Source organism: Pocillopora damicornis, chromosome 1, assembly GCF_964200805.1.
Source record: "Pocillopora damicornis chromosome 1, jaPocDami1.2, whole genome shotgun sequence".
In the NCBI taxonomy this organism is placed as follows: Eukaryota; Metazoa; Cnidaria; class Anthozoa; order Scleractinia; family Pocilloporidae; genus Pocillopora; species Pocillopora damicornis.
In genome coordinates this window covers 16,106,450-16,133,429 of record NC_142670.1, presented here as the reverse complement: position 1 = coordinate 16,133,429, position 26,980 = coordinate 16,106,450, and the positions used below count along the sequence as shown (strand labels likewise).

The 26,980-nt window shown below is 38.0% G+C and overlaps 1 protein-coding gene, 1 long non-coding RNA gene and 1 pseudogene across 2 annotated transcripts; 2 read left to right on the top strand and 1 right to left on the bottom strand.

Annotated features, from left to right (window-relative positions):
• LOC149052319 (uncharacterized) overlaps positions 1–7,628 on the top strand; it is a 32,368-nt pseudogene extending 24,740 nt beyond the window's left edge.
• Positions 1,068–3,011, bottom strand: LOC149052320 (uncharacterized). Its single transcript, XR_016187134.1, has 3 exons — positions 2,383–3,011; positions 1,722–2,001; positions 1,068–1,485 (listed from the first exon to the last, which is right to left on the bottom strand). It is a non-coding gene; the product is annotated as an uncharacterized LOC149052320 (long non-coding RNA).
• Positions 7,629–12,574: 4,946 nt separating the features above from the next.
• LOC149052318 (uncharacterized) lies at positions 12,575–25,813 on the top strand. Its single transcript, XM_089208120.1, has 3 exons — positions 12,575–13,256; positions 25,445–25,577; positions 25,662–25,813. The coding sequence occupies exons 1-3, from the start codon at positions 13,176–13,178 to the stop codon at positions 25,811–25,813; spliced, it is 366 nt and encodes a 121-aa protein (XP_089064246.1). The 5' UTR covers positions 12,575–13,175.
• Positions 25,814–26,980: the final 1,167 nt, after the last annotated feature.

The window sequence follows — 26,980 nt, the reverse complement described above, 5'->3', positions numbered from 1 at the left end:
ATATAGCGAGCACGTAGATAACAAATCTGCAACTGATTTCCACCGCGTCACCAACGAACGGATTGTTCCTATGTAAGCAATTTAAAGGTATATCCATCTCGTAACTAGTGCTTTTTCCTGTTCAAATAGTTTAGTTCGTCTAAAAGAGATAGTTAGCTGTTGTGCCTCCACTAACGCGATTTCCGCTCAGAAGCTCAGCATCTAATTTCAAGTCAGTGGCTTTTAAAAGTCTTTCGACGATAGCTGCACTCCTTAAAACATGAACATGTAATTCATTTTATTGGCAAAGTCTTTTAAACCAAAATATATTAAAGCTCACTCGGCAACCAGGTGGACAATCAGACATAGTTTGATGCTACTCTGCTTTACAGATTTAATGAATGTAACCGAAGAAGTTACAATTCATAAACCCAACGTCAGGAAGCAAACCGCCCTCGTCACGATTTAAAGGAGCGTGGGCAGAATTAATATGCCAAGCCTCCAAACAAAGGCGTTAAAGTTGCTCAAAAACCTTTTCAGACTTTGGGGCATATTTTCGCAAAACCTGAGGATCCTGTCACGAAAGAACAGCGAACCGACGCCATTTATTCTATTCCTTGCAATGACTGTGACAACGAATACATCGGACAGACCAAACGTCAATTTGGTACACGGTTAAAAGAGCACCAAAACGCGGTTTTCCTTTGCAAAAAGGAAAATTCAGCTTTATTGGAGCATACATGCCTAACTAACCATTCAATTGGGTGGGATAATTCTAAAATTATCACCACTAATCGGCGTTACCACCAGCGCCTTTGTTTAAAGGCTTGGCATATTAACTCCGCCCACGCTCCTTTAAATCGTGACGATGGCGGTTTGCTTCCTGACGCCTATTTACACCTCGTCAGAAAAAAAGGCCGCTAATTAGTAACCATATAAAAGGACCTCTTGTTGCAGCGTTTAGAGCACCCCTGATGAAGGTACTAGACAGGAGTGTCGAAACGTTGGGTCTATGAATTGTAACTTCTTCCGTTACATTCATTAAATCTGTAAACCAGAGTAGCATCAAACTACGTCTTTTAAACCAGTTCGGGCCATAACCATTTCTGGATATCGGTTTCGAGCTTTGCGATTGGGTGAGATCAAAACCAAAACAAAGCAAATTTGGCCGAGAGGTGCTGGAAACAAGAAGAAGCTGATTTTTTTTTTGTGGCGGCCATGTTGTAATGCGGTAGTAAGCTGAAAAAAAATTCGCTAATAAGGACTGGACGTAAGATACCTTTAAAAATATTCGTTTATTTCAAACATTCAACATGCATGTCCTCGACATTCTTGCATTCTAGAAGAGTAAAGCGGATTCTTTCTAGCACAAATCCTTTGTAACACTGTGGTCCTTCCACCACGAGCGTCACAGGAATAAAAGCTCCTCCGCCAGCCTGTTTGTATCTGGAGAACTTCAGGGTAGAGCTTGGCCTCGATGTTACTGTCCGTTCTCCGTTGATTTCCCTATTTTGGGTTACAAGAAAACCAATTGAATAAGGTTGAACCAAATAACGCGCATTGATAACAATTGGGACGAGTGAGGTGTGAGATCGCGGAATCGGGAAAATTTCATTTCTCTCCAGTATAGGTCGAGGAAAGACAATATCTTGCTTCTCTCCGATTTTAAATAGACATTATCAATTTCAGTCCATCAAGTCTTTACGAAAAAGTTACAGTAAAGCAAGAAAACAGTAACTTACCCTTCAATTCCTGGTTATTTTGCCACATCGAAGCAAAGAATGCAGCTGTATGTTTAGAAAGTGCTGAACCATGCCGATCTGCTGCCCTTTGACATCTCCTAAAGTGTAGGTCTTTCTCTGCGATCTGCTGAAAATCTGGAATTCTCGTAGAGCCTCTGGAATGCGTTCCATTTCTCGTGGAAGAAGGCAAGCCAGTGCATGCGAGTCATACGTGTTGTCGTCTTCACTTTGAATAACAAGCGGTGTTCCACGTGGAACTTTGATCTTGAAATTATGATACCTGGAAAATAATCGCCAATAAATACATGAGTGGGATAAAATAAAATCAAGTAGTCACAATCTATATTAAGACGAATACACATGATCGAATTCAATGCAAGAGAATCATACAAGGTATTTTGCGCGCTATTGATGGATTCGCGGGAGAATCTAGGTCTCAGAACACTACAAATTCGGTCCTACAGCTTTTAGTCAGCAATAATATGTCCTTCACAATTACCCTCTGATTTGAACACCCTGTATAGAAAGTTTGTTTAGGTAATCACTGCAAAATGTGAAAGCACGAGCGGTGTTTCTAAACGAGTTTCACAATTACAGACAAGTCCCTTATGGTTTTAGACGAAAATTTCACTCTCATCAGTTCGTGTAGTTAAACTCCAACCTTTGTTTCCGGAATGCTGTAATAGAGACACTTCGGCAAGGCTTTCCACCAATGTGATTTCTTTATTTTCATCTTCATGCCGCTCTTATGGCACATTTCCCGGATACGATACCAGAAGATGTGAGAGCTCAGTGAACGAATACCTCTTTGTTTTATGTTTGCCCGAAGGAGAACTTACTCACTAGATAATCACATTTATGTGTTAGATCCGTGGTTTCCTGAAATTATCTTTTAGTGTGCATTCGCCTTGGCTGAATGAATCTCTCTGATGTCAAGATCGACATTGATTTGAAATTTCATCCAGAGCTCCGATTTAAAATATACTTTGTTTATAGCACTGACCCAGGTCCGTGGCAGATTTTTACCACAAAGACGACAAAGTGTCTCGAGATACTGAATGTGTTCATCCATGCTGTTGGCTTGATCTGAAATTCACAATGTAGGCTTACAAAGGTCCGATAAATAATTGTCCTTTCACTTTAAATTGGCCGGCCACAACGTATGGTTAAAATTTATGGTTTACACGATACTCCGATGGATCTGAACAAAGGAATCCGTCTGGTAGTTTGCACACTAACAGACTTTCAACATTTGTGCACTCGAGCAAAAACCTCGTGCACTCGATTGGAATTTTGACAATTTTGACGCAAATTTATTCTAGTTTTTTAAAATATTTTTTTTAGGAATCAAAAAAAAATGTTGCATACCTGAAAACCTCAACTAAATAGAGGTTATTCCTCGATCGAGCCCTTCGCAACATGGACCTCCACCCGACTTTTCATCTGAATTTTTCCTTCACGTCATCGCGATCACCATCAGTTCTTTGCTTGTTGTGTGTAATTGCTTGTCTTCTGTAATTTTGCAAGGTTTCATGGGATATGGGTAGGGAACTACGTCGCTAGGGCTCGAATAAAGTAATGATTGAGTTTCCTCGATGTCCAACTACGACATTCATGTTGGTGACGTCATCAAGTATCCAGAAATGGTTATGGCCCGGACTGACCAAATTTTTAATGCGTGTGGATATACGAAAGAAAAACAGAGGCAGCCTTCAAGTAAATCAGCACAGTCATAGTATTCATCTAATTTTATTCACTTCATTTTAGAAGACATATGTCAGGACGATTGGACGTATTACAATGGGTATTGCTATAGAAAAGTCTTCTCTTGTGACTCGTGGGAAAGTAGTCAGGAGACATGTGCTTCCTTGGACGCAAATCTTCCCAGCATACACAGCCAAGAAGAAAACGTATTTGTTCAAAGTCTACACGGTAGTGCTCAATCGTGGCTAGGTATGTCTGATAATTCCACCGAAGGTTCGTTCGTTTGGAGCGATAAGACCACTTTAGACTTCCATTACTGGGCAGAACGACAACCAAACAATTTGCACAACCAAGACTGTGTTCACACTCATGGTTTCCTTAACGAGTTTACTCGGAATGACGTAAATTGTACCGAATGCCACGGATTCACTTGTAAGAAAGGTTGGTGTTCACTGGACCAAAAGCCCCTTGCTATATCTCGGTGGGTTCTTGAGTCTTAGCCCTCAATCAAGAAAACAAGAAAACTGGTATAAATGGGGTTACAAAAAGATCTAGTGTTACTTTTTTTGCTCGAAGGAAAGTAATATTGTGCAAACACGGTATATTTTTTGATATATTGATCAGAATTACTTTTCGTCCAAATATGTTAAACATATATACTTATTGAAAATCATATATGTGAACTGCGGCTGAAGAAGCGAATATGGAGGCGACCCTCGCAGTTATGAACAGAACTTAAGTAGTAGTAGAAATAAAGCCTGAAAAAAATTCAGGCCTGTGCGGGCTGTAAAGCGCTGCACCGGTATCGGAGAGGTCATGAGTTCAAATCCCATACAGGCGTGAATTTTTCTTTTCAGACCTTATTATCACTACTACTACTACTGCTACTTAAGTAGTGTTCATAACTGCGAGGATCGATTTCATATTCATATTTAGTTATTGTACATAGATGCATTGCTTTTGATTAGTATCTTGCCTTCTCGTCAACATGAGGTTACCTAAACTAGAGTTACTATTATTATGATCATTGCTGTTATTATTATCTCTTTTCATGAGTGCCAATATTTCGCTGACTCCTGTCCAGCAGGTGCGACTTGCGTGAACAGCTATGGTTCCTTTACTTGTGTATGCCCCACTGGATATACCTTCGAAGAGGGAGACTGTCTAGACTTCGCGTACTTCACTACCACTTTTTTGGGGTGCTAAGTAGGGAAATGTTATGGGAAATGAGTCTAAGTTTTCCATCTCCCCGGAATGGTAAGATAAAGTAAAAGTAAGGGCTTTGACAAGTTTTCAACACGAGTTCTTGGTGTGGCGGTTGGAATGAATACAATGGGCACATTTTGAGTAATAGTAAACACTAGTTCAAGCAGCATAAATACCCTTTGAGAATATCTGGGTTGAAATGTTTTCTAGCCGATATGAGAGGCAACATGCCTTTACATAAAGGTTTATCGTTTTCCAATCGTTATGCCGATGAAAAATTAACAAATTTTATTTATCATACAAACTACTGTGTTATACGAGGATTTCCAGCGTTGAGAAAAGCCGTGACAACACAGGTGAAAAAATTTCGTACTTTTTTACGTGTGTTTGATATCGCCAATCAGCTGATGACACGTCACCCCCCCCCCCTTCACGCCACTCGCCCAGATATAAGAATGAACGACGAAGCCTTCACTGTTCTCAATCTAAGGTCGTTTGCATTCCAGTCTCATTCCTGTCATGCACAAGCTCAGTGCGTGAACACACAAGGCTCCTAAGAATTTAGATGTTTATCCGGATATTTGGGGGATGGTCGTGCCACATGTGCTGGTAATTTTGAAATAAATCATGCAAAAAAGCATCACACTACTGTATTCTACAGCCGTCGTCACAGACAAGAAACAATGAGCTGAGAGAGCCTTTCATCAATAGATGCCCCTCTTTTAATGATAACTCCTAAAACCTGATCAGAGAGCCCGGTCATACTGAGCGGCTACTTTGGGCAAAACCACGTTCAAACTGATGAGGCGGCATTTCTTATATAGGCTGCCAAAAACGCTTTCAATGAAAGTATCTGACTCCTTCCCGGTCATCTCCAAATCAGGGGTGCTTGAGTAGGAGGAGACAAAAAAAGGAAAAACATCAACAACAACAACAAAACCAACACAAATCATTAACAAAACAAGAAACAGTCAAACAAGATAACAACAAAACAGTAAAAAAAGGTACCGACAGCTAAAAATAAAGAAAAGAAACAAACAAAGACATAGTTAATTTGAAAATGAAGGTACTCGTCTTGTTTTTATTTACGGGAAATCCAACCATGCCATATAAAACACGAGGTAAACTTTCTTTTCTTTTCCTTAAAAAAAAAAGAAAAAAACAACACAAAAGAAAACAGCATTCCGAGTGAAATAGGAAAGAACGCGATGGACAAAGAGAGAGAAAGGGGAAACGGGATTTTTTAATTCAATGTAGCTAGATACTATATTACATCGATTTTGTCTTGAACAGACATAAACGAGTGTCAACTTGGATCATATTCCTGTCATTCAAATCAAGATGCATTAATACACAAGGCTCTTACGATTGTGAATGTGTGCATGGATATTCAGGAGATGGTCTATACAAATGCTCAGGTATATATATAAATACTTTTACAGCCAGTCAAATTTGAGTAGTACTACACTACAATAGGTTAACATACGTTACGATGTAGACTCGTTTCCTCAGATTTTGGCTATTTGTCCCCATTCCTGCCAGCCAAACATGTAAAGTTAAAACGGGTTTAACTAAAGGAAAATCAGAAACACTGAAAAACTGAATTTCCCATTGGTTTCAAATCGTCTCTAACTTGTATATTTGAAGTCGACACAATTGGTTTTAGGCAGCTTCTATAATTAAGAAAACAAATTCAAAACCGCGTTTAACAAAACATCTTTTAAACATGTTTGAGCTTCAATTTGGTATGATTGGGGTAAAAGTATATATAGTCATTATTTCGAATCTGGCTGTTATCTCTTGTTTTCTGACTTCGTTTTTAAAGATATGTCTAGAAATGCGTGCAGTAACGGAAATGGCTACATGAAATGGCGAGATGGCGAAAATTCGTCAAAATCGTCAAATCTGCCGGGCTGATTTCGCTTTGACGAATTTGACTGAAATTCGTAGAAATCGTCAGTTAGGGCGATTAGGTTGGACTCAATCATTAGAAAAATGAAATGAAATTTAAATCTAACCTCGACAGATACAAACGAGTGTATAACGGGATCATATTCTTGCGCTTCAAACGCCAATCGGCTCGTACGACTGTGAATGTGAGCGTGGATTTCAAGGGAACGGTTGGTATTGTTCAGGTAAGATGTGGAATATAAATTACATGTTTAAGAACCAGGCCGACGAAAATGTTTAACTCCTATCACTATTCGCTGAATTCAATGCTCCCATTTACTGTAAGACCACATTTCAACACGCTCTTCAATTCCTGTATTCACCAGCTACCTGTCCACAATGACGGCTGTCTTCAAATGGAATTCATTGATTTTTCTGCGTTTAGCTGCAAAAATTAATTGCATATAGACCCTAAGCTTCACCTACTGAAATATTGACTCTACCAAATACTATTCCATTACCCTCTTTCCACATGGAACAAAAACTGCTGCTGTTCTGCCCTTGGCAACTAAGCGATGCCTATGAGGAAAAACTCCTGACACCTCGATAGAAATTCAGGTGGAATGTTAGCCAAGCTAACACAATAACTTAGCTGCTTCCGTTCACTGCTGTAAGAAAAGTGCACAAACGCACACTCACAATAAGAAAGACACTAATTTCTCTAGAAAGATTGTTTTTGCGAGTGATTAAGTCGGGCATGTACTGATCCTTTTATAGATGTGAACGAGTGTCAAACGGGATTATATTCATGCCATTAAAACGCTCGGTGTGTTAACACAATTGGTTCATATGTCTGCATATGTTTCCCTGGATATCAGGGGAATGGATGGCGTTATTGCAATAGCGAAGGTAGAACTAGAAAAATTCCTATGTCTATCTTTCTTGCTATCTGTCTATCTATCTATATCTAACCAGACGTCATCTAGACATTTCATAATCTATACAATTATCTCTATGTTTGTAAATAGATAAAATACACACGCACTTTCATTGGTTCATGAAGTTGATCAAATGTACGGCGGGATGATTTCAGTTACAGATAACAGATCTTGTAGTTCTTAACTTGTTTTAAAATTTATTTGTGAGGATCAAAACTATGAGGAAACATTTGATATTTTCTCCGATTAGCCGTCGGTGTTCGCAAATGAGCCCGCGGTCATCCCTATCCACCGACTAAGCGCATGGACCTTGACATTGTTGATTTGCACCGATAGATTTGTCTTCTCGGATTGTGTGGGCAGTTTTGGTTTACACCTTCGTGGCTGTCCTTCAGGAAAAAATTCGTACGCTCGCTAATTTCATTAAAATCATAGCAAACCATACCTCAAAAGAAAGCTTAATAACTGCAGAATATGATAAAAATATAATTTAAGCAAATTTTCTTTTAAAGAAGTGTTAAGGCATGACGATACACGCCATTTTGAATTATCTTCAGTACTCCATTTAATTAAGAAAAAATATTGACCTATGTACTCATCCTCAGATATTCGATCAGCAAAAAATAGCACGACTTTGGGGAAAGAAGCAAACCTAATTGTCGCAGAATCGAACGGGTGAGAGGGTTTTCCTTCCATACCAAAACCTCAAAGTTTGACCAACGTCATACGAAGAGGTAAAAGGTAGCCTACCGGTAATTTTCCAAAAACCAGCATAATTTTGAGCATGATTTGGCAATGATAGTAGCATAATATGCTACTTTTACTGGCACAATCCATAGGGGCCTACTAATGTTAGCTTGTACCTCCGTTTTTCTATCGTATCTTAGGGTCTGTAACACGTATCTCAGGCTAGTTTTGTCTTACTTCTACGAGTTAATTTTTAATAAGCGTGTGTTTGTATTCCCTATTTCAGTTTTTGCACTCTTATAGACTTCGCTACGTTTAGAAGTTTGACAGGTGGCTACGATTTGTTCTTAAAAGATGATGATGTTATTGAGTGTTTCGAAATGAACGGAGAGGGAAAGAAGCTGTCTTGGCTTGTTAAAGACTCAACTATTGGCCGTTTTCTTTCCTAAGTTTTCTGACTCTATAACCTTTGGCGATGAACACCATTAAAATCTCATAAAACCTCTGATCGAACTGAACGAAGACATTTTAATATTTTTGACTTGGGGGAATTTTAAGATAGAATCGCATTGCCACACTTAAATGAACATTTTCCTGGATCATTCCCTCCCGGGTCGATACTGATTTACGAATATGACTTTATCTGTTTGATGAGTAGATGGTAAAGTATTTTCATTTCTAGAGATCAACGGATGGGATACACAAAATTAGCTTCGGTCCGGTGAGTAAATATTAAGTCGGATAAGATAGCCATCGCTGAACGAGATTCAGTATATATGGGGAGCCGTTTGTGCCAAAAATGTCAATCGCTAGGAATAAAACTCAATCTTTAGTGCCAAAATATCAATCGCTTGAGCTAACAACAAATCGTGATCGTAAATCAATTTAGCTTCCGTTCAAAAATGGTCAGTCGTTAGTGGTGGACCTCAATGGTTTGGGTTATTGCGCCAAACGTCGTCATAAGACTCCAATTAAAATCGCTAATTATAAATCACTGGTGTTCCGAGGCAGATCGATAACCAAATATCAGTCATAGGTTTAATTATCAGTCGATAGTATAAAACCTTTATGGCTTGTGTCATTTTCAAAATACAGCCATTGTAACGATGACAATCGTCTGTGACACCACCGATCGTTTGTGATAACTAGTTGGAAATCGCTACCGCAAAACCTCAATCGATAGTGCTAGTATCGATTTGTTATCGATTCTAACTTAAACCAGTCTTCCGCTTGTTGAGAAAACACGTACTATTCAAATCTTGCTTACTTTCTTGAAATCTGATAAGGGATATTGAAATCCTAGAACATATTTTGAAAAGTAATTTTTTTTAATAAATCATTATTGGAAAACTGTTGTAATCGGAAAAACAAATATAAATACTGATCAGATCGCTGTTTCCACATACAATTTATCATGAAAACCCAAAAATAATTTGCGATCCAAGATTCTTAAAGAGTTGTTGTTGTTTGTTGGCTGCAATCACCATTTCCGACCACTATCAATATGCGCGAGGACTGTCTCAAATGGTAGGGATGCAATCGACGGCAACTTGAACCCGTCTCCTGCTGATCTTTCAAATATGAGCCAATTCCCACTTTCCCATTTCCCCACCATTTTAATGAAGACTCAAAACAAACACATGGAAAATGGCGAACAAACAGTGATATAACATGATTACTAGATTCAGTTTGTATCGGAAATGCCGTTATTCATAACTTTGAAGCGCAGGACATTACCACAGAAATAGTTCCTACCCTATCTAGGGAAGGAAGGCGTTCTCTTTGCCGAAATAGCAGCGCAAGAATTGGGAAGCGAACATTTTTAGTTCGATTCTTTGTCAATAAATGCAACCTCGGCAGATGGCTTCTTCTGTAAGATATGGGGAGCCAAAAAAACTCAAAAAAAGGAAATACTGAGTGAGACAATTGTGATAAGTGACCGTTTTGCAGCCTAATTAGCTATATCGCGGAGCCTATTCTTGTGTGATAAAAAATCCACGTTCAACAAACAGACGAATATAAAAATCACAAGACTGCATCTCTTTCTAAAGCTTCTAAGAAGTAAAACTTAATTGCATGAGATGAAAACTATATGCCAAATATAAGTATAAAGGGAAAAAAAATTGGTGACTGGCAAGAGACAATGAATGTATTATTTTTATTGGGAAAGTCTTAGAGTATTATCTGGATTGTTTACTTTAACACTGTACCACGCTCTCACAAGTATGCCACATTTCATAAGATAATATCTTGGGTGGATATAAAAATCTGGGTTAATGTATTTTCCTTCTTCTTCTTCTTCGATGATACGAATTAAAGGCAATGTGTATGTCTCCAATCCAAAATAGACAACAGATGATATTTGAAACAGTTTAAACGAACTTAAAAGTTGAAGAGAATGCTCTAACAAAATATACCAGGTGGTATACCTACCTGATTAAAAATAGGAACTGAATATAGAGGGAAAAAAATGTGAATGCAGTGAGGAAAGTCCAAAGCCTTTGGTTTGTTCCTTCGTACTTTGTGCGATCGTCGCACTAAGATATCAAGCGCACTTGAAATAACACTTGACGTCGCACTTTTTAATAAAAAAACTAACGCACTTTGTAATAAAACTTGACTTTCGCACTTTGATGTAAAAAAGCTGTTGCATTTCATACTAATACTCATAGCACTCTGTGATAAAAAAGGCAGACGCATTTTGTAATAGTACTGGTAGCACTTTGTAATGTAAGAGCTGACGCCTTTTAAAATGAAAGTTCTCGCACATTGTAATAAACTATAAATTATAAATGGTAAGTGGACTATAATAATAAGTAATGGTAGTAGAACTGAGAGGAGCACGTATCTTGAGGCTAATTTGAAATTACGAGGACCTTTACGCCTAAATTGTGCGACGCGAAGTCTGATTACCAATTCATGGGGTCATTAACAAAATTCAAGAAACTCAGTTATAGAAAATTTCTTGTAAGAGCACTTACCATTTTTATAGACACTGAATAACAGTTATCGGGCCAGTTAATTCCACCCATGTTTGTTTCAATGTGGACCTCTCCACCTGCTCACGAAAGAGCGTTTCTTCGTTTTGATCGGTTAGCGTTTACTAGGTAGTTGATGGTGTTAAGTGCTTAATTTTCATTGGCAGCCTAACTGTCCCAATTGGCCTGTCAGATTACAAGTGTTTTTGATCGAACGGGTAAAGTCGGACAGTTTCGAGTTGAAACAGTCGATTAAGCCACAAATTAGGCCGGTTAATAACCCTTTAGCCTATTCGCGCAATTTGTAGTTGACACAGTTGGGATGATAATCTTAAAGCTTTATGATTAAACTCGAAGCCACGCGTATTTACGCTCATCATTTATGTAAAATCTCCACACGTCTACGGCACGAAACATGAGTAGAAAAAAATTCAAAAAGGAGAAAAAAACCTATGAATAAACTCAAAATAACGTAATTTTTTTTAGAAGCATTTAAAAACAGCGAGGCTGCTTCTAAAGGGAAGACATAAATGTTGATCATGGAACTAAATTTATACACAAAAAATTACAAATTACTTTACCTATAATTACGTCATGAATTGTTAAAATGTTTACTGATTGCACTACACAGGGTGACTTAACGGCTGAGATTCTTTGTCGACAAGGAGAGCGAGGCATGCGTAGGCTACAGCTGAAAGACAGCTTAAGAAGATCGCCCCAAACAGAGTGAAACACGGGCAGTGCTAGTTTTGCATGTATCCTTGGTCCACTAGCCGTTAAGGGGATAAACCTTAATTTCATGAGCACTTAACATCACAATCAGTAAGGAAGTTGCGTTGTAATGAATTCGCGAGTATTCATTTTTCGCCGCCATGCACTTTAAGGTAAACCCGTTGTGAATAATTTGATCAATAACTTTTTTTATAATCAAGTCTTCCATTTGCAGTTCGAGTCAATCTTCTTAATCCTCTGCCGACCTCAATCCGTTTAGGGTAAAAATTTTTCCCGTTTCAATTATTCTATCTCACCAAACTAATATTTGTTTTGAGGTTTCCCTCGCTTTAAAGGTAATTTTTACAATTATTTTAAACGAAAGAATGATGACTCAGGACTTCAAAAATGGTCAGCTTTTGAGACAGAAAACTATTACCTATCGCTTCCGGATATTTTGAAATGGTTAGCCAGTGAGCATCTGATGACCAGAATTAGAAGAAAAGAGGGCGCTGTTTGCGCCAGATGGCCAATAATGAGACAGGCTTAATTACAACAGATATCAATGTCGCGATATTGTGACGAGTCGTTCATAAATTCAATATCCGGGTAAACAAAGTCAGGTTAAAAAGTTTTGTGCCACGCAAGCATTTCACACCAGGTTTACTGTAATCGTGGCATTTATTCGATGGACCATGCCACCAGAAAAAGTTTTTCAGCTGTTAAAACCTTGTTTCAGTTTTCTCTCGGTTTTACCTCTGGACAGGCGAAATCCTGCTCTGAGGAGAATAAATTTCGCAACTAATTGACAACTTACAAAACTTAAAACAACTAACCTTCATGAGTTTCCTATATTTTGGGTTTCGCAGAATTTCGTAAACGTTTTTCAGAAAGCTGTACGGTCTGTTTGTTTGTTTGTCTGCTAGAACGTATCACAAAGATAAGTGATTCTCAACTTCCGGTTTTAGCCCAATTCATTTCCGCTTTGTAACCAAGTTGAGCCAACCACTTAGTGCCCAGGATATATCGCGCTCTTAAAGCACCCGATTCGCTCATAATTAACCGCTTACATGCGGATTTAATTAGTATCAAATTAACGCATACAAGCGGTCAAAGTAGGGCCTATTTACCTATCGTGAACCTGTGACGTATGGGATTAAATATTAGTGCCCTGCTCAGCACGCTTCGCTGACCCCACTGCTTGGTCTTTGTATCCCTGCACAACGTGGATCATTAGGTTATTGCACGTCTGACCTTTTTACTTTACAGTGGAAAGGCAGTCCCGATTAGTTTATTCGGAAGAACAAAAGGAAGTGCTGAGCACGTTTTTCAACGAGGGAATGACTTCCACCAAGAAAGCGATGTGCGACAAAATTCGTGCATGTGCCACAAGAGTCGGCATTTCGGAAGACCAAGTGAAGGTAGTTTAAGCTCTCACGGCCTTGATTAACACTCATTTTATCCCAGGCACCAGGATAATTAATTTCCTGTACTAAATTTCATGTATGTATGTTGTTAAGAGTTTCAGGCCGTTTGAAGTTACTGTAATTCAATTTTTGTGATCTTTTGACCTACTCTGTTACAAACCACGTTGATTTAATTGCGATCTGAGGACATCTTTCGAGCATTTTTCTAATTTTATTACACACAGGCTTTATGTGAAGTTACAGTGTAAGGTTTTCGCCGGCCAGTTTAGTCCTAATTCTGCGTTGTCCATAGTTATAGCCTTTCACAAATGATGTGAAAGCCGTTTGATGTCGAAAGAAATTAAATGAAGCATGTGTTGTACTTTCTCTCCATCTAAATAGAAATAACATGGAACGACGAGAAACCACAAAAACGATCTTAAGCCACCTAAAAGCATTTTAAACTACCTGAAACCACCTAAAAACAGACAAACCATCTTAAACCACGTAATTAACACAGGAAAAAATATCTGATTCCCAAATTGGGAATTTCTAAGAAATTCCCAAAGTTAAATCCCAATAACGGGTATTACATGGGAATTTGCATGAAATTCCCAAAGTAAAAACCCAGCATTGGGTATTACGTGGGAAAGTATATGCCAAGATTGGGAATTAGTTAGGATTTTGTTACAGGAAAAAGTACAAATTCCCAAAATTGGGAATAATAAAGAAACTCCCAATGTAAAACCCAATATTGGTTATTACTTGAAAAGCAGTGTACCAATCTTGGGAATTTAGTGGGACTTTTAAGACTATTTCCCAAACTGAAACCCCAATCCTGGGTATTACACAAGAATTTCAATAAATTTCCCATTTTTAAAACCCAACATTGGGAATAGTGTTGCAGACTTTAGAAAATTGGTGGAAACTTCTTTCAGGTTTATGTCCAACAGCTGGGAATTGCATCAATACGTGTACAAAAATGCATGGCAATTACAATGTGTTTGCATATTTGGAACTTGACTTGACTTGACTTGACTATGACATAAAAATCAAGAGAGTTCCAAATTATAACATTGTTTGAAATTTAAAACCCTGAAAAATGATATGTTGACTTTGAATTATTGAAGAATGTCTTGGGCATATCAAAATCATGGTCAAGTCATTTGCCTATACATTTTTTGCTGTGTAAACTATAAAACGTATTTACCCAGATCTGCATTCTTATCATCAGTTATTAAAAGTTAATACCCGTATCAAGATGATGACTGATTGCCTGAACATGAATCCTTTCAAGGAAACAGCAGCAATGTCCCTTAGAGTTCTTTAAACATTCGTCCATTACTCTGCCAATTTCCTGCAGATCTGCCAAGTATACTTTTGAAGTGTACTTGCTGAGGGCGTGTACCTTCACGAACCCAGAGACCTGACTGCCTACCCCAACGAGGATGGGGTATATAAAACTGCACCTGGACAGTTTGAGTCCTTTCCTGAACTGCTAACACCACTGCTCTCCATGGGTCTGGGTCATCACCCTTTGTGAGTAACATATCACCCACTTCAGGATAACAGGGAACAATAACACTGGAGAGTGGAAAGCACTGTCTCTGAAAGTCGATACAAATGTAAATGCTTGGATCATTAAGATTTTCTGGATCTGGAAAAAGAATAACCTTCTGCTGGATTTTAGAAGTATGGACAATCTTTTCAGTACTTGATGGCCTTACTAAGGCTCTCTTGCTCCATTGGTGGAGTTGCTTTTTAAAGTTATAGATCACTGCCTGGAAGCAATCTCCAACAACAAATAAATGATATTCGTGGCTTACGTTTGTCCTTAGCAGCTGAGTAATAGTTAAAACACATTCATTGCCATCTTCAGCAGAAACAATTATGTTTTCACCTAATCTATAAAGCATTCCTTTGTTGCCATTAACACTGGTGAAATAGATACTACGACATTCTTGTGCCACATCACTAAAGCTTTCACCTGTTATACCTTGATCCTGGCCAAATTGAGCAAGGATGAAATTCCTTTGCACTTCTTCAAACAAATGAACAGGTTTTAATGCTCCAACTAGTATACGGTTAATTTTGGCCAGGTGATTTGCTTCATCACTGAAATGCTGTTTGGCATTTTCCAATTCAGCAAGAGATCCATAGTGTGCCTCCTTTGGATAAGAAACAGTTTCTGCAGAAGAGTTTCCTTGCGCTTTCAAGGAAGAACACACCTTAAGAACTTCTCTACGCAACTCTGCCCTCGCAAAAGTTATTTCAATATTTTTGAAGTTGGTTGATATTGCAATATAGCGACCAACTGCACGCTCAAAGTTGTAGCACCAAAAGTTATCTGGAGGACCAAAGTTTATCACATCCTCTTTAATGTGTGTCAGGTTATGATTGACAGCATGACAGTAAGTTAATCCCTGGCTTTCTTCAAGTAGAATATTATATCTTAAAACAGTTTCGTGAAAAATTGCTGTGGAGTCAATGGTCCAGCCATTTCTTCCCTGACAATACAGATACTCAACAATTCTCGCTAAACATTCCCAGGTTTCAAAATGTTCTTCCGAAACAAGGCCTCCCAAAACTACTTCCGAGATGTGGAATGCAAACTTTTGAAAGTCTCTAGCTTTCCAGTACCCTATTCTTGAAAGCCTGCTCGGATATCGAGAAGAAAGAAATTCTGCAGTCCAGGGCACTTTAAATAGTCTTTCTTGAAGTACTTTCTGATCCAAAAGTTGATTAGATGGAAGGAAATTAAGGTTATTTCTTACAACTCCAAGAGCAACCGTGTGCATAACATCAAAAACACAGTGTTTGCGGTAATCAAAACCATATAATGCATGGAGACGATGAAGCACAGACAAACCAGTAAATCCTGATTCTTTTGCCATTTCCTGAGCTACAGTTCTTCTTTCTTCCTGTTCAATTAATTGCAATGTTTCAACTTCATCATGAATGTTTCTTTTTGGCCATGGATACCTTGTTGATTTTTGGTAATTTCCATAGTAATAGTGATTACTACCAGGGTCCAAGATACTTCCACATTTGTAGCGTCGACAAGGGTTTTTTCCACAGAAAATTCCCTTACAAACCTCACAAATAGCAACATGGTCCCCAGTAACACACAAAATAAGATGCCTTAATTTTGCAGGCCCAGAAGGGAAGTTTGGCAATGTAAAGCTATAATTATCAACTGCGATGCCATTGATAAATCCATCTTCAATTTCGTCAAAAAGAGGCGACAAAAATGGATCCAGAGCTATCGGCCTTCTTTCTGGCAGCAAATACACAGGCACAAAACCGACAACAAATATCTCAGATTGTCTTTTTCTGTCTTCCTTGGACATATTAGCTATCTGAACTTCAATAGCTCCAGAGCCATGATTGTATTTACCATCAAATGGCTGAAATCCATCCCAATGAAGAATGTACGTTAAGTTTCTTGGATCTCCTGTTGCTTTCTGGATAACAGGTTACCAGCTTTTGTCCATCACTTCCATCAGGAGAAGAATTGATATCTTGGACTGAGACAACCCACCACAATTATCACATTTGGCAGGTAATTGCCACTCTTCCTCAGGATTCCAAAACCACTGAAGCTCTGAGAAACGTCTTCCATCCCATATCTCACTTTTGCCTGTGAAACCCCAACCATCTTGATTTTCTTGTCTAGACCAATGATCCTTTTCAAACCAGTGTGACAGCATTTTTTGGCAAAACATAGGATCACTTGCCCAGAGGTTAATCTTAGGACCTAAGCCAAGATAGTAGTAAGGAATAGTTCCCTTTTTGTTACAGTGAGGACATAAATTATCTTCGGATGACATTAAACCGAAGTGACATCTGTGGCTCTCAGCAAGGCAAATTATGTACTTTTTAGCATCCCTGTAGCTGACAGAATGCAAAAGTACCTCTGCATCTTTTCAACATTTTGGCCACAAATGTTGATACTGCTCACTAAATCCCATCATGAATAGTTTCTTTCCCCAGTCCAAGATATGATCAAATCCAATGTTTGACAATTTTAGTTCAAGCTGCAATTGTAGAGCATCAAGAATTACATCTATTATTTGCTCAGTTATTGTTCTGGTTGGGTCTACATCACCTGCATGAACGTGTAATTCATTCGATTCGTTTTCTTCAGGAGTACCAGAATCGAGACTATCCACGAACGTGTCTGAGTACTCAAACATCTCTTGATCTTGGTCCACGGCTTGTAAAACTTTACTAGATGATGACTCCTCAAGGCCTTCTATTTCCTCTTCGTGCAAGCCTATATTTCCTTGAACTGCTATGTTCACGCTTACGATGTCTGAATGCGGTCGCTCTTGAGACAGGCATGCCGTTGCAATCGTTGCAAGCATAATGAACATGCTCTGGCTGGGAATCCTCGCAGATACAAATACAAATTTCCCAGGTTGTATCCACGCAAAACGCCATAATTTGTCAAATCTCGAGTTTTCCTTGATTGCCTCTTAAGTTAAAAGAGGGTTTCCCTTGCCTTTCGAATGATGCATGAGCAACATTTCGAATTATGCACAGAACTTTTTCCTGTAACACTCGATCGTGCGCGCTCATCCGCCTTATTGAAATTGAACCGACGGTGGAAATATCAGCGGAGATGTAAATTACCGAAAACATGACTAAACGCCACCAATAAGAAACGTCCAAAGAACAGAGGCGGGGAAATTAGCCACTCAAGAGAGGTAATATATTACAAAAAGCATTCTCGCGCGCTTTTTTTAGCATTCAGTTAGAGGAAATGCTGGGCGAACACAGTGAGAGTCGTTCTCGTGCTTTTCTAACACCAAGACTTTCCTCTCCCGACGATTGTTTCTCATCCCAAATGGACAGCCCTGAAAGTGGAGACACTGATGATGCATCAAGTGAAAACGACAGCCTACGAAGATATACACAGAAACAAAAAGTTAGACCAGAACAGCTTCCCTTTCCCGCCAGTTTGCTGGAAGGAAAAAGTGATGATGTTATTGTTTCAGATATAAATGTCTCTGGTAAGTTGTCGTTTAGTTTTCAATTTCGAAATTAATGCAAAATGATTCTCTTCTGTAATTCCCGATTGACAGCAGTGTTTTTTCAAAACTTCAGAGTGGACGTGCGAGGAAGTCAAGGGGTGGGTCATGAGCTACTTCAACGATGAGAGCATTGCCAAGAGATTTGTGGAAGAGGAAATAACCGGAACTACTTTACTCTCCCAACGCATTCTAAACGACAACTCGATGGAAGGGCTTGGCCTTAACACTATTGGGAAGAAAGAAAAGTTTTCTTCATCTGTTTAGAAACTAGGTTAGTACAATTGAGCTTAAATATTTTAGATTAAGCTTACTGTGAGGCAGACACAGGGAGAAAAATGGTTTCTGTGAAACATTTATAATCCGTAAGCTTCTTTAGCCCCACTAGGCGAAAAATTTAGCATTTGATCACAAAGGATTAACTGGGAGAAATGCTTTCTTTTCAGTTTCCAATACATCTGTCAGTGAAGTTCTCGCGGGCTTCATGGTGTCACGTGGCTTTTCCCGCTCTGAAAGTGATTATTCCAGAGTAATTTTAAAACGTTTTCTTTATTTTTCTCATGGCATGGGTTTCTACTAGTAACTGAATTTCATGCTTGTATTATATGTAGCTTGCATTGTCGATGTCCTCACATGGTTCTCTCCTTTCTCTTTTTTTTTCTTTCTTCTTTTTTACTAGTCACTAAAAGAGGATCTGTAAATGCTTGTACTTCTGTGGCGGGTAAACAGCTGGATGGCAGACAAAAAGGAAAACTAACCCTTCCAGATATCAGATCTCTTGATCCTGCTACAAAGTCAATTTACCTAACAGTGTAAGCATGATGTAACTATAGTATCACTGTCATAGAAAATGAATGTTTTCAGTGAAATGTGAAGAAAAAATATTTTGCAAGGCGTTTAGTCTCCGACTGTGAAGATAATAACAACAGGCATTTGCTTAGTGTTGGGTCAAATCAGACCAATAGATGTTCAATATCTGTTCATTTGCACATGGAAATCATGGTACTTGAAGCTTGTATGTGGTGGTATTTTTAAGACTATTTATCTTCTTGCTCTTTCTAGGGTATTTTGACACTGCTAAATATCATCCAATACTCCTTGCCTCAAGAATTAATACTGCTGCATTTATTACTGTTTTAAAGCTACATCCTACTAACTTTTTTTTTATTCATTAGACGAACACGCATCCGTAGGGCCACAGAAAATGTGTTTCCTGGTAATAGTATTCCAACATTTAGAAGAGATCCAGAGGGAAGAAAAGGACTAGACAAGTTAGTGAAGCGACTGGCCAATTCATTATCAATTGAAGAAGTTAACTTTGGAGAAGGTACACTGTAGCTACATGTAGATAAGTTGTTTTCGCTTCTAACAAATTTATTATTACAATGTTTCAAACTTCCATCATGTGTTTAATTGCAGAGGGTATCTGGTCACATACAATGTCAGTGCTCAATGAAAGAAGGAGGATGGTCACCCTCAGATACAATTATGAGGAAGTATGTTTAAACAAAGGACCCCCCTCCATATTAACTTATTTAGAAAAGAGGAAGCTACCCTTAACAGCATACATTTTTTTGTGTGTTTATGTGCAGAGTTGTTCTCTCACATGTACTATATTGAACACATCTATTTAGGATAAAAGGAAGTCAAGCGACAGTACAAGTGAAGGTGAAGGGAGCCCGCTGTGCTCACAGATGAAAAGGCACAAAAGTGATCACAAGTCAGATAATCAGAGTGACACTGAAGATTCCAGGTCAAGCAATGCTGAGGATAACTCTGAAGAAGGATCAGGCACAAATGGTAGTCGTCAATTATAAATTTAAAGGGTAATGTGTAGTTCCATAAAATATTCATACCTCCCCCACAAAAGGGATTCTTTTACAAGAACCCCCACCCCTCTGGAAAGTCCAATTAAACTTGATACATTTCTTTAAATTTTTTGGACTTTGAGCACCCCACCCCAACCCCCCACCCCTCCCAGGAATTTCCAATCCCTTCTGTAGGGGGAGTATGAAGATTTTCTGGAACTACACAATGACATAATTTTTGTTTTATTTCTTTTGATAAGTTTAATTTTTCTATAGCGAGAGATTAAGTTCCGGTTGTTTCTTGCATTGTTGTTTTCAGTGGATCAGAGTTCGTGCAATAAACTCTCAGTTAAAAGTGTTGAAGTCATCACAATGGCAGTATTTGAAGAAACAAAAATGAAAGATGTAAAACTACACACCCAGATCCTACCAGCTTGCGGTTATCTTAAAGTTGCTGGGGTCAGAGGGAAATCTAAGCCATAAGTAACAAATTAAAGCTTCTTGCTCAAGCATTTATTGACAAGGAATATGTAGTTGTTAATGAGTTAGAAAATTGCAACTTGGCCAATTTGACATTCAGCGATGTAACCGTGTCTTCTGATAAGGACATTGTATCAGATATAAAAGAGTGGCTGAAATAGGACTTTTCTTTTTAGTTCTTATTTGGACTACCAAGGAACAGTTAAGCCAAGGAAAACTAGGAGGAAGAAGAGGAAGTAGTGCATGTACGATTATCTCTATATTTCTTGCTGAATTGGCATCAAAATCTTGTAAGCTGTTACTGCTACATCATGGAAGGCTTTGTAATAAGTGGCATTCTGCTGTAGCAGGAGCGATTTCTGAAGGGAATAGTATATATGATAGATATGTTGATAAACCGGGCATACTTCTTGATGTTCATGATGTGGGGGAAATATATGAAACAAGCCTAGAGAAACATATGCACATTTCAGAAACGAAACCTGTTTAGTTATCGCCTTCAACTGATCCTTTTTCATGCACTTTGGGTTTTAATCTTACTCAGTTTTCCCTGCAAAGAGGGCAACATTTTTCTGTTTTTATTTGCCATAAAAAGTCAGTCTTAATTGTAAGTGATGGCACTGGTAAAGACTTGGTTATAGATACCCATTTCCATGCTGATACAAACAGTGGAACATATTTTATTTATGGGAAAGCAGATGAGGTTGCATTGTATTTCACCAAAAATTACCCAGGGAAAACAGTTGGTACCCTAACAGAAGTTTCATTTGTAGTTCTTGTAGATTGAAATTACTTGTGCATGCACCATTGATATAGTTTTCACAGGTTATTGGGCTTAAAGTAGAAAAACAGCTGTCTGGCATTTTCCCTTGTCTTTTTGTTTATGGAAGATGGAAAAAAATCACCCACCAGTTATATTTTGAAACACTGCCAAAGAATGAATCCATATTTATGGCAAGGAGAAAAGAAAAAAAATCAAAGATCAGTTTAATTTGATGCTTCAGGGTTACTTTACTTGTCATAGCTCTGAAATTTTGTCTGCATTTTGGCTTAGTCATTGGCAGCCTACTATTTTGAGCCCAGCTGTTTGTTGTTAAAGTTGAATATTAACCCTAGGTACATTAATGTACCACTGATCGATGGTGGTCCAGGAAAAGTACACTTTCAAATTAACATTGACATAAACTTGAAGTTGATTCATTTTTAAGAGTAAGCTGCATTGCAGACCAGAAATCTTAACTGGCAGGTACGTTTGAGTATTTGCCTATAATGTTGTGTTAAAACATATTGCAATAATATTGCACATATTAATTAACCTTATATATCATTCATTTTTGTGCATGCACTTGAACCAAAGTATAGTGATATGTAAGGAATACATTGAGTTGATTTCTACATCTTGACAAAGTTGAATTATAGCTGGCTTTAGTAATACACACCATGTTCAGCCAGCTCCAGATCTTTCAACATCTATCTTTGGATAACTGCTTTGTGTGGTATGGAGTCAGTTGGCAGGTCATTGATCCTTAAGCATGCCAGATTTCTCAAATGTTTCTGATAGCAAATTTAGGACTCCACTATTGATCATGTATTCAGATTTATAATAAACTTCAAGACTATAGTTGTAAAATTTGTATTGTTTTATTGTCAACTGACTTCACATCACTGGCCTAGTTATACTTAGCATTTGACAGCCCTCATGATGTTTTTTCAACACTAGTTGATGCAGAAAGCCAATTATATATATATAAGCTACTTATTATTGCATTGTTATAAAATATATTGTTTTATTGTAATACTTTTAATGGCAACATATCTGCTTTGTGCAGCATTGTCCTAATAAAATGGAAAGTTGGAGTTACATTACTTCTTGGCTTACACAGAGAGGGTTTCATCCTTACCTTGTAGACAAATCAATATGTACTAAAAACCATCCTCAAACATACTGGAATTCTTATATATATTGAATTAGCTTGTCTCAGCTATTATTAGCAATGTAATATGTGAGAAGTTTGATGCGAAATCTTTTGTTTAAGGAAGGTTTATCTTACAATTATAAATTACTACTGTTGGTATAGCTTCAGTTCCAAGGAAGGCCTATTTGATAAAAATCAGAGCTCCCAATGGTGGAAGAGCTGAAAATATTAAAAAATTGGGAATTCAATAATCCCAAACAATTGTAGAAATTGGGACTAATATATTTTGAATTCCCATTTCAAGTTATGCTTGGGTTTTAATTGGTAATTTTCAAATAACCCAACAAAACAATTTGAATTCCCAATTTGGAAAGTGGAAATTGCTATAAATTCCCTTTTTGTTTCCCATGAAAATCCCATTTTTGAAGGCGATTTCCGATTCTGGGATATTGTAGAATACCCAAAAATGGGAATCTACAATACCCAACAAGATGGACATTGGGAACAGTCTCACATTCCCAATTTAGGCAATGTTTGGGTTTTTCTTGGGATTATTTTAGAAACCCATTAATATCCCATTTAATTACCAATATGGGAATCTGCCATTTTTTCCTGTGAAAACCATCTAAAACTACCTACGATCGACTAAGAGAGTTCTCTGAGTAACGCATTGATAGTTTGCTCCTCTGGAGACCTCTGTAATCAATTTCAATTTTTGGGACCACTTCACACGTTTCGTACCGCTTTCTTGTACTGAATGAAAGTTCTCTTACTTCACATGAAAATGTAATTAACTGGGTGCCATTGTTAGACATTTGTTGATACATTTGTGCAATTTTGTGCTCTTTGACTCAAGTTGTCAATTGAAAAATGAGATCGACTGTAATTTAGTTTTCCGTAAGGAAATTATAGGAACAATGATGGCCTTTGTAACTCCTATTTGTCGAGCACAATGATAGTCTGAATCATTCATCTACAGCTGGCCTCTTAAACCAGCCTACTATCTCCATCTCGAGCTAAGATAATATTTCTTTGATTTTTGGTGGTTTTAGATGGTTGCACTGAGGTAGTTTTAGGTGGTTGTACTGAGGTGGTTTTAGATGGTTGTACTGAGGTAGTTTTAGGTGGTTGTACTGAGGTGGTCTTTAGATGTTTGTACTAAGATAGTTTTAGGTGGTTGTACTGAGGTGGTTTTTAGATGGTTGTACTGAGGTGGTTTTTAGATGGTTGCAATTAGGTAGTTTTAGTTGGTTGTGCAAAGGTGGTTTTAGATGGTTGCACTGAGGTAGTTTTAGATGGTTTAAGATGGTTTGCTTGTAGATTGTTTAAGATGGTTTAAGATGGTTTAGGGCCTGGTTACATAAAGGTGGGGGACCCTTGGAAGTTGAGGTAACCTGCCTACCTGTGGTTGAGAAATAACTTGTGTTAATGTACAATCTTACAACCTCAGGAACTCTAGCACCACAGCAAGATACATTGACCCACCTTGGGATTTTTACATGGCAAATTGCCATCCCTGTTGGGAGACATTCTCCTAAGCAGGTCACCCTGCCTATCATATAAACATGATCAAGATAAAGTAAGAGATTATATGGATAGGCAGGTTACCTCACCTAGGTGGAGTCCCCCAACCTTCATGTAAACAGGCCCCTAGGATGGTTTTAAGATGGTTTCAGTTGCTTGTACATGGCTTTAGATAGTTTTAGTTGGTTGTGGATGGTTTGAGTTAGTTGCAGATGGTTTGAGGTGGTTGTAGATGGTTTGAGTTGGTTGTAGATGGCTTGAGTTGGTTGTAGATGGATGCAGATGCCTCCAGATGGTTTCAAATGGTTCCACATCATTCTAGATGTTTTAAGAAGGTTATAAATGGTTCCAGATAGTTTAAGATGGTTCTGAATGGTTTTAGTAGATTCAAGATGGTTGCCAAATTATTTTACATGGGTCAAATGATTTAAGATGGGTTTATATGGTTTTAGATGGTTTCAAACGGTTTAAGATGACTTTGGATCCTTTTAGTTTGTTTTCAGGTGTACATATTGGTTTTAGTTTGTGTTAAGGGGGTTTTTGGTCAGGCCATGCTTTAGTATTTCCCTTTCTTTGCACCTTATGTGTTTCCTACATAAGTTTTGTCTTATATATTAATACAGTAAAATCCGATTGAACTAAGTGTTTTGAATAAGGTATTACATACTAGGATGTTAATGCAGAAGGTCATATTCACAGTTGACTTCTGATAACTTTCAAATGTTATTCGAGCCAGCAACTAGCAAATGAAACAAAAGTCATTGGGGTGCTTTAGATTTACATGTTTTTTATGCATTAGCTATCGCTATTTTTTTCCTCTCTCTCCCTCTCCTCTCTCTGTGTCTCTCTATCTTTCAATTTGTTTTTATTTGTTATTTTGCATCTTTTTCAGTATTTTAAGATAGACAAAATTGATGTGGTATTTGTACCACACAATAGAGATACAAAAAGAAATACTTTTAGAGATCTTGAAGAAGCTCAGAACTTTAATTTTATGGGACTGCATGCACAGACCTCTCCTCCCAGACTTTGCAGATTAGAGCATATAATAACAGTTTCCTTTTTTCAATAGCCTTTTTAGCTACTGTACAATGTCATCTAACTGTTTTAAGTCATATCAATGTCATAAAGTAACTGGAAAATATATTTTTCCAATTGAATAAAGAGAGAAAGTATCTAAAGAACCTGTGGTGCTGCATTTGTGGGGAAATATAGCAAGAAAATTCTGTTTTATTTACTGAGTTGATAATATGAATTTATCATCATAAAGTGTTTCAAAGTTCACTTTTTGAGTGTCAGCCCTAAAGTACCTGTGACTGCATGTGTGTTGTCAGTGACAGTTAGTTCAAAGTTTTCTTGTTTGTCAAACTGGTAAACCAGTTAGAATTTTACTTTTCTTGGTTTTTTCTTTTAGTGTGAAACATTACTTTTTTTCTGGTCAGCACTGGATAAACAACCACAATGCGAAGTGTAGTAGTGGTTCCAGAGTGCTTGATGGACACAAGAGGACAGAAAAGAAACTAGTGAGGAAACAAAGTGGCTTTAATGCTTTCACAAGGGAGTTTCTCCACAAAGGTAGCCATTCTTGATCTAGCTAAATTTGTGCTTTACATCTTACCTTTTAAGTTGAAAAATGCATCATGTCCTTTTATTCCACAGAACAAACTGGTGGAAGTGCAAAGGTCTTTGCACCATCGGAGAAAAGTGGAGGAACTTGTCTGACTCAGATAGAGATGTCTACAAAAAGGTGGCAACAGATTCAGGGTCAGCTGTGTCACTACCCTCAGCTGATAAACAAGCCAAGAAGATAATTGGCAACATCATGAAACAGGTCAGCTAGTAATAATCATAGTCATTATCATCATCATTATTACAAACTTACAATGCTATTTATCACATTTTGTGATGTGAACTTTGTGGTTTATAAATGACCAAGTTCAACTCACCAAGCTGTATAAAGACTGGATTGACAAGTTCTTGAAATGATATACCCAATACATTAACTGACCTTGACTTTGTTTAATTTGTAAACTGGTCTTAAATTGTGCTATAACATGACGAGCTTTGCTCAAGAAAAGAATTCTCACCAGGGATGCGTAAAATGATCCATAGGCTTGTCAAAGTAAAGCGAGAGGGCTCAATTAGCAAGTGAAAGCGAGGTGTTTGGCTTCGAGCGTGAAATTAATTGACGTTAACAATTAAAATGTAAACAGGCGCGAGGATCCGCGCGGCTTGCGCGTTAGGAGAGCTACGTAAATTTAGGACTCTTTTGCACAATTTTCTCTTTGGAGATAACTACGCATTCATGGCGTGAATGGCAATTTTCATAATTGTAGAATGATTCAGCGACAAGAACGGCTTAGCTAAGCCGTAGTGTGTCATGGCATTTGAGGATAGCCTGGTTGTAGTGCGTGACATGACTATCAAGTAACAGTTATTGTACCCAGCATGTTTTGTTCGTGATCTACAGATTTATTGGTTTGTGACGCAAAGAGCGATTATCTGTTCTGTCACGACAGTACCAAAATTAAATTGTGTTAGCCAACTTATATTTCACTGATCAGACCTTTGACCCTAAGTCAACATGGAAGCCGGTGAGCCGCTCGGTAAGGACCTTGTTTTCAAGAGAGATTTCGACTGCAGTATGTTCGGGAGATACAAGAGTATCATTTAACACTTGAAACGATTGGGTAGATATTTTGATAATACTTCTCTGGCGTCCATACTGAGGAGCTCTTTCAGTATAAAATAGACAGTAGTCCCAATCATCAGGTAAGCGCGGGAACTTATCCCGCGAAAATTCTGTGCGAAGGTACGAGTATATTCGGCGGTATCTGCGAAAAGGGGCCATCGTTCTTTCCTTAAGGTAAGGTCTTAACTGTGTAAAACTTCGCGAGGAAGAAATTCTAGTCGTTGGCCTGTCCAATTTGGCTTTTAGATAAGGTTGTATGCCTGATAATTTCTGTCTAGAGCTATAT

What these genes read in the sequence shown, in the direction of transcription:
- LOC149052318 (XM_089208120.1), top strand. Translation starts at nt 13,176, where the DNA reads ATGACTTCCACCAAGAAAGCGATGTGCGACAAAATTCGTGCATGTGCC. An exon ending in TTTCGGAAGACCAAGTGAAG is followed by an intron (nt 13,257 to 25,444) that starts GTAGTTTAAGCT and finishes TTTTCTGGTCAG; the next exon opens with CACTGGATAAACAACCACAA. An exon ending in AAGGGAGTTTCTCCACAAAG is followed by an intron (nt 25,578 to 25,661) that starts GTAGCCATTCTT and finishes TTTATTCCACAG; the next exon opens with AACAAACTGGTGGAAGTGCA.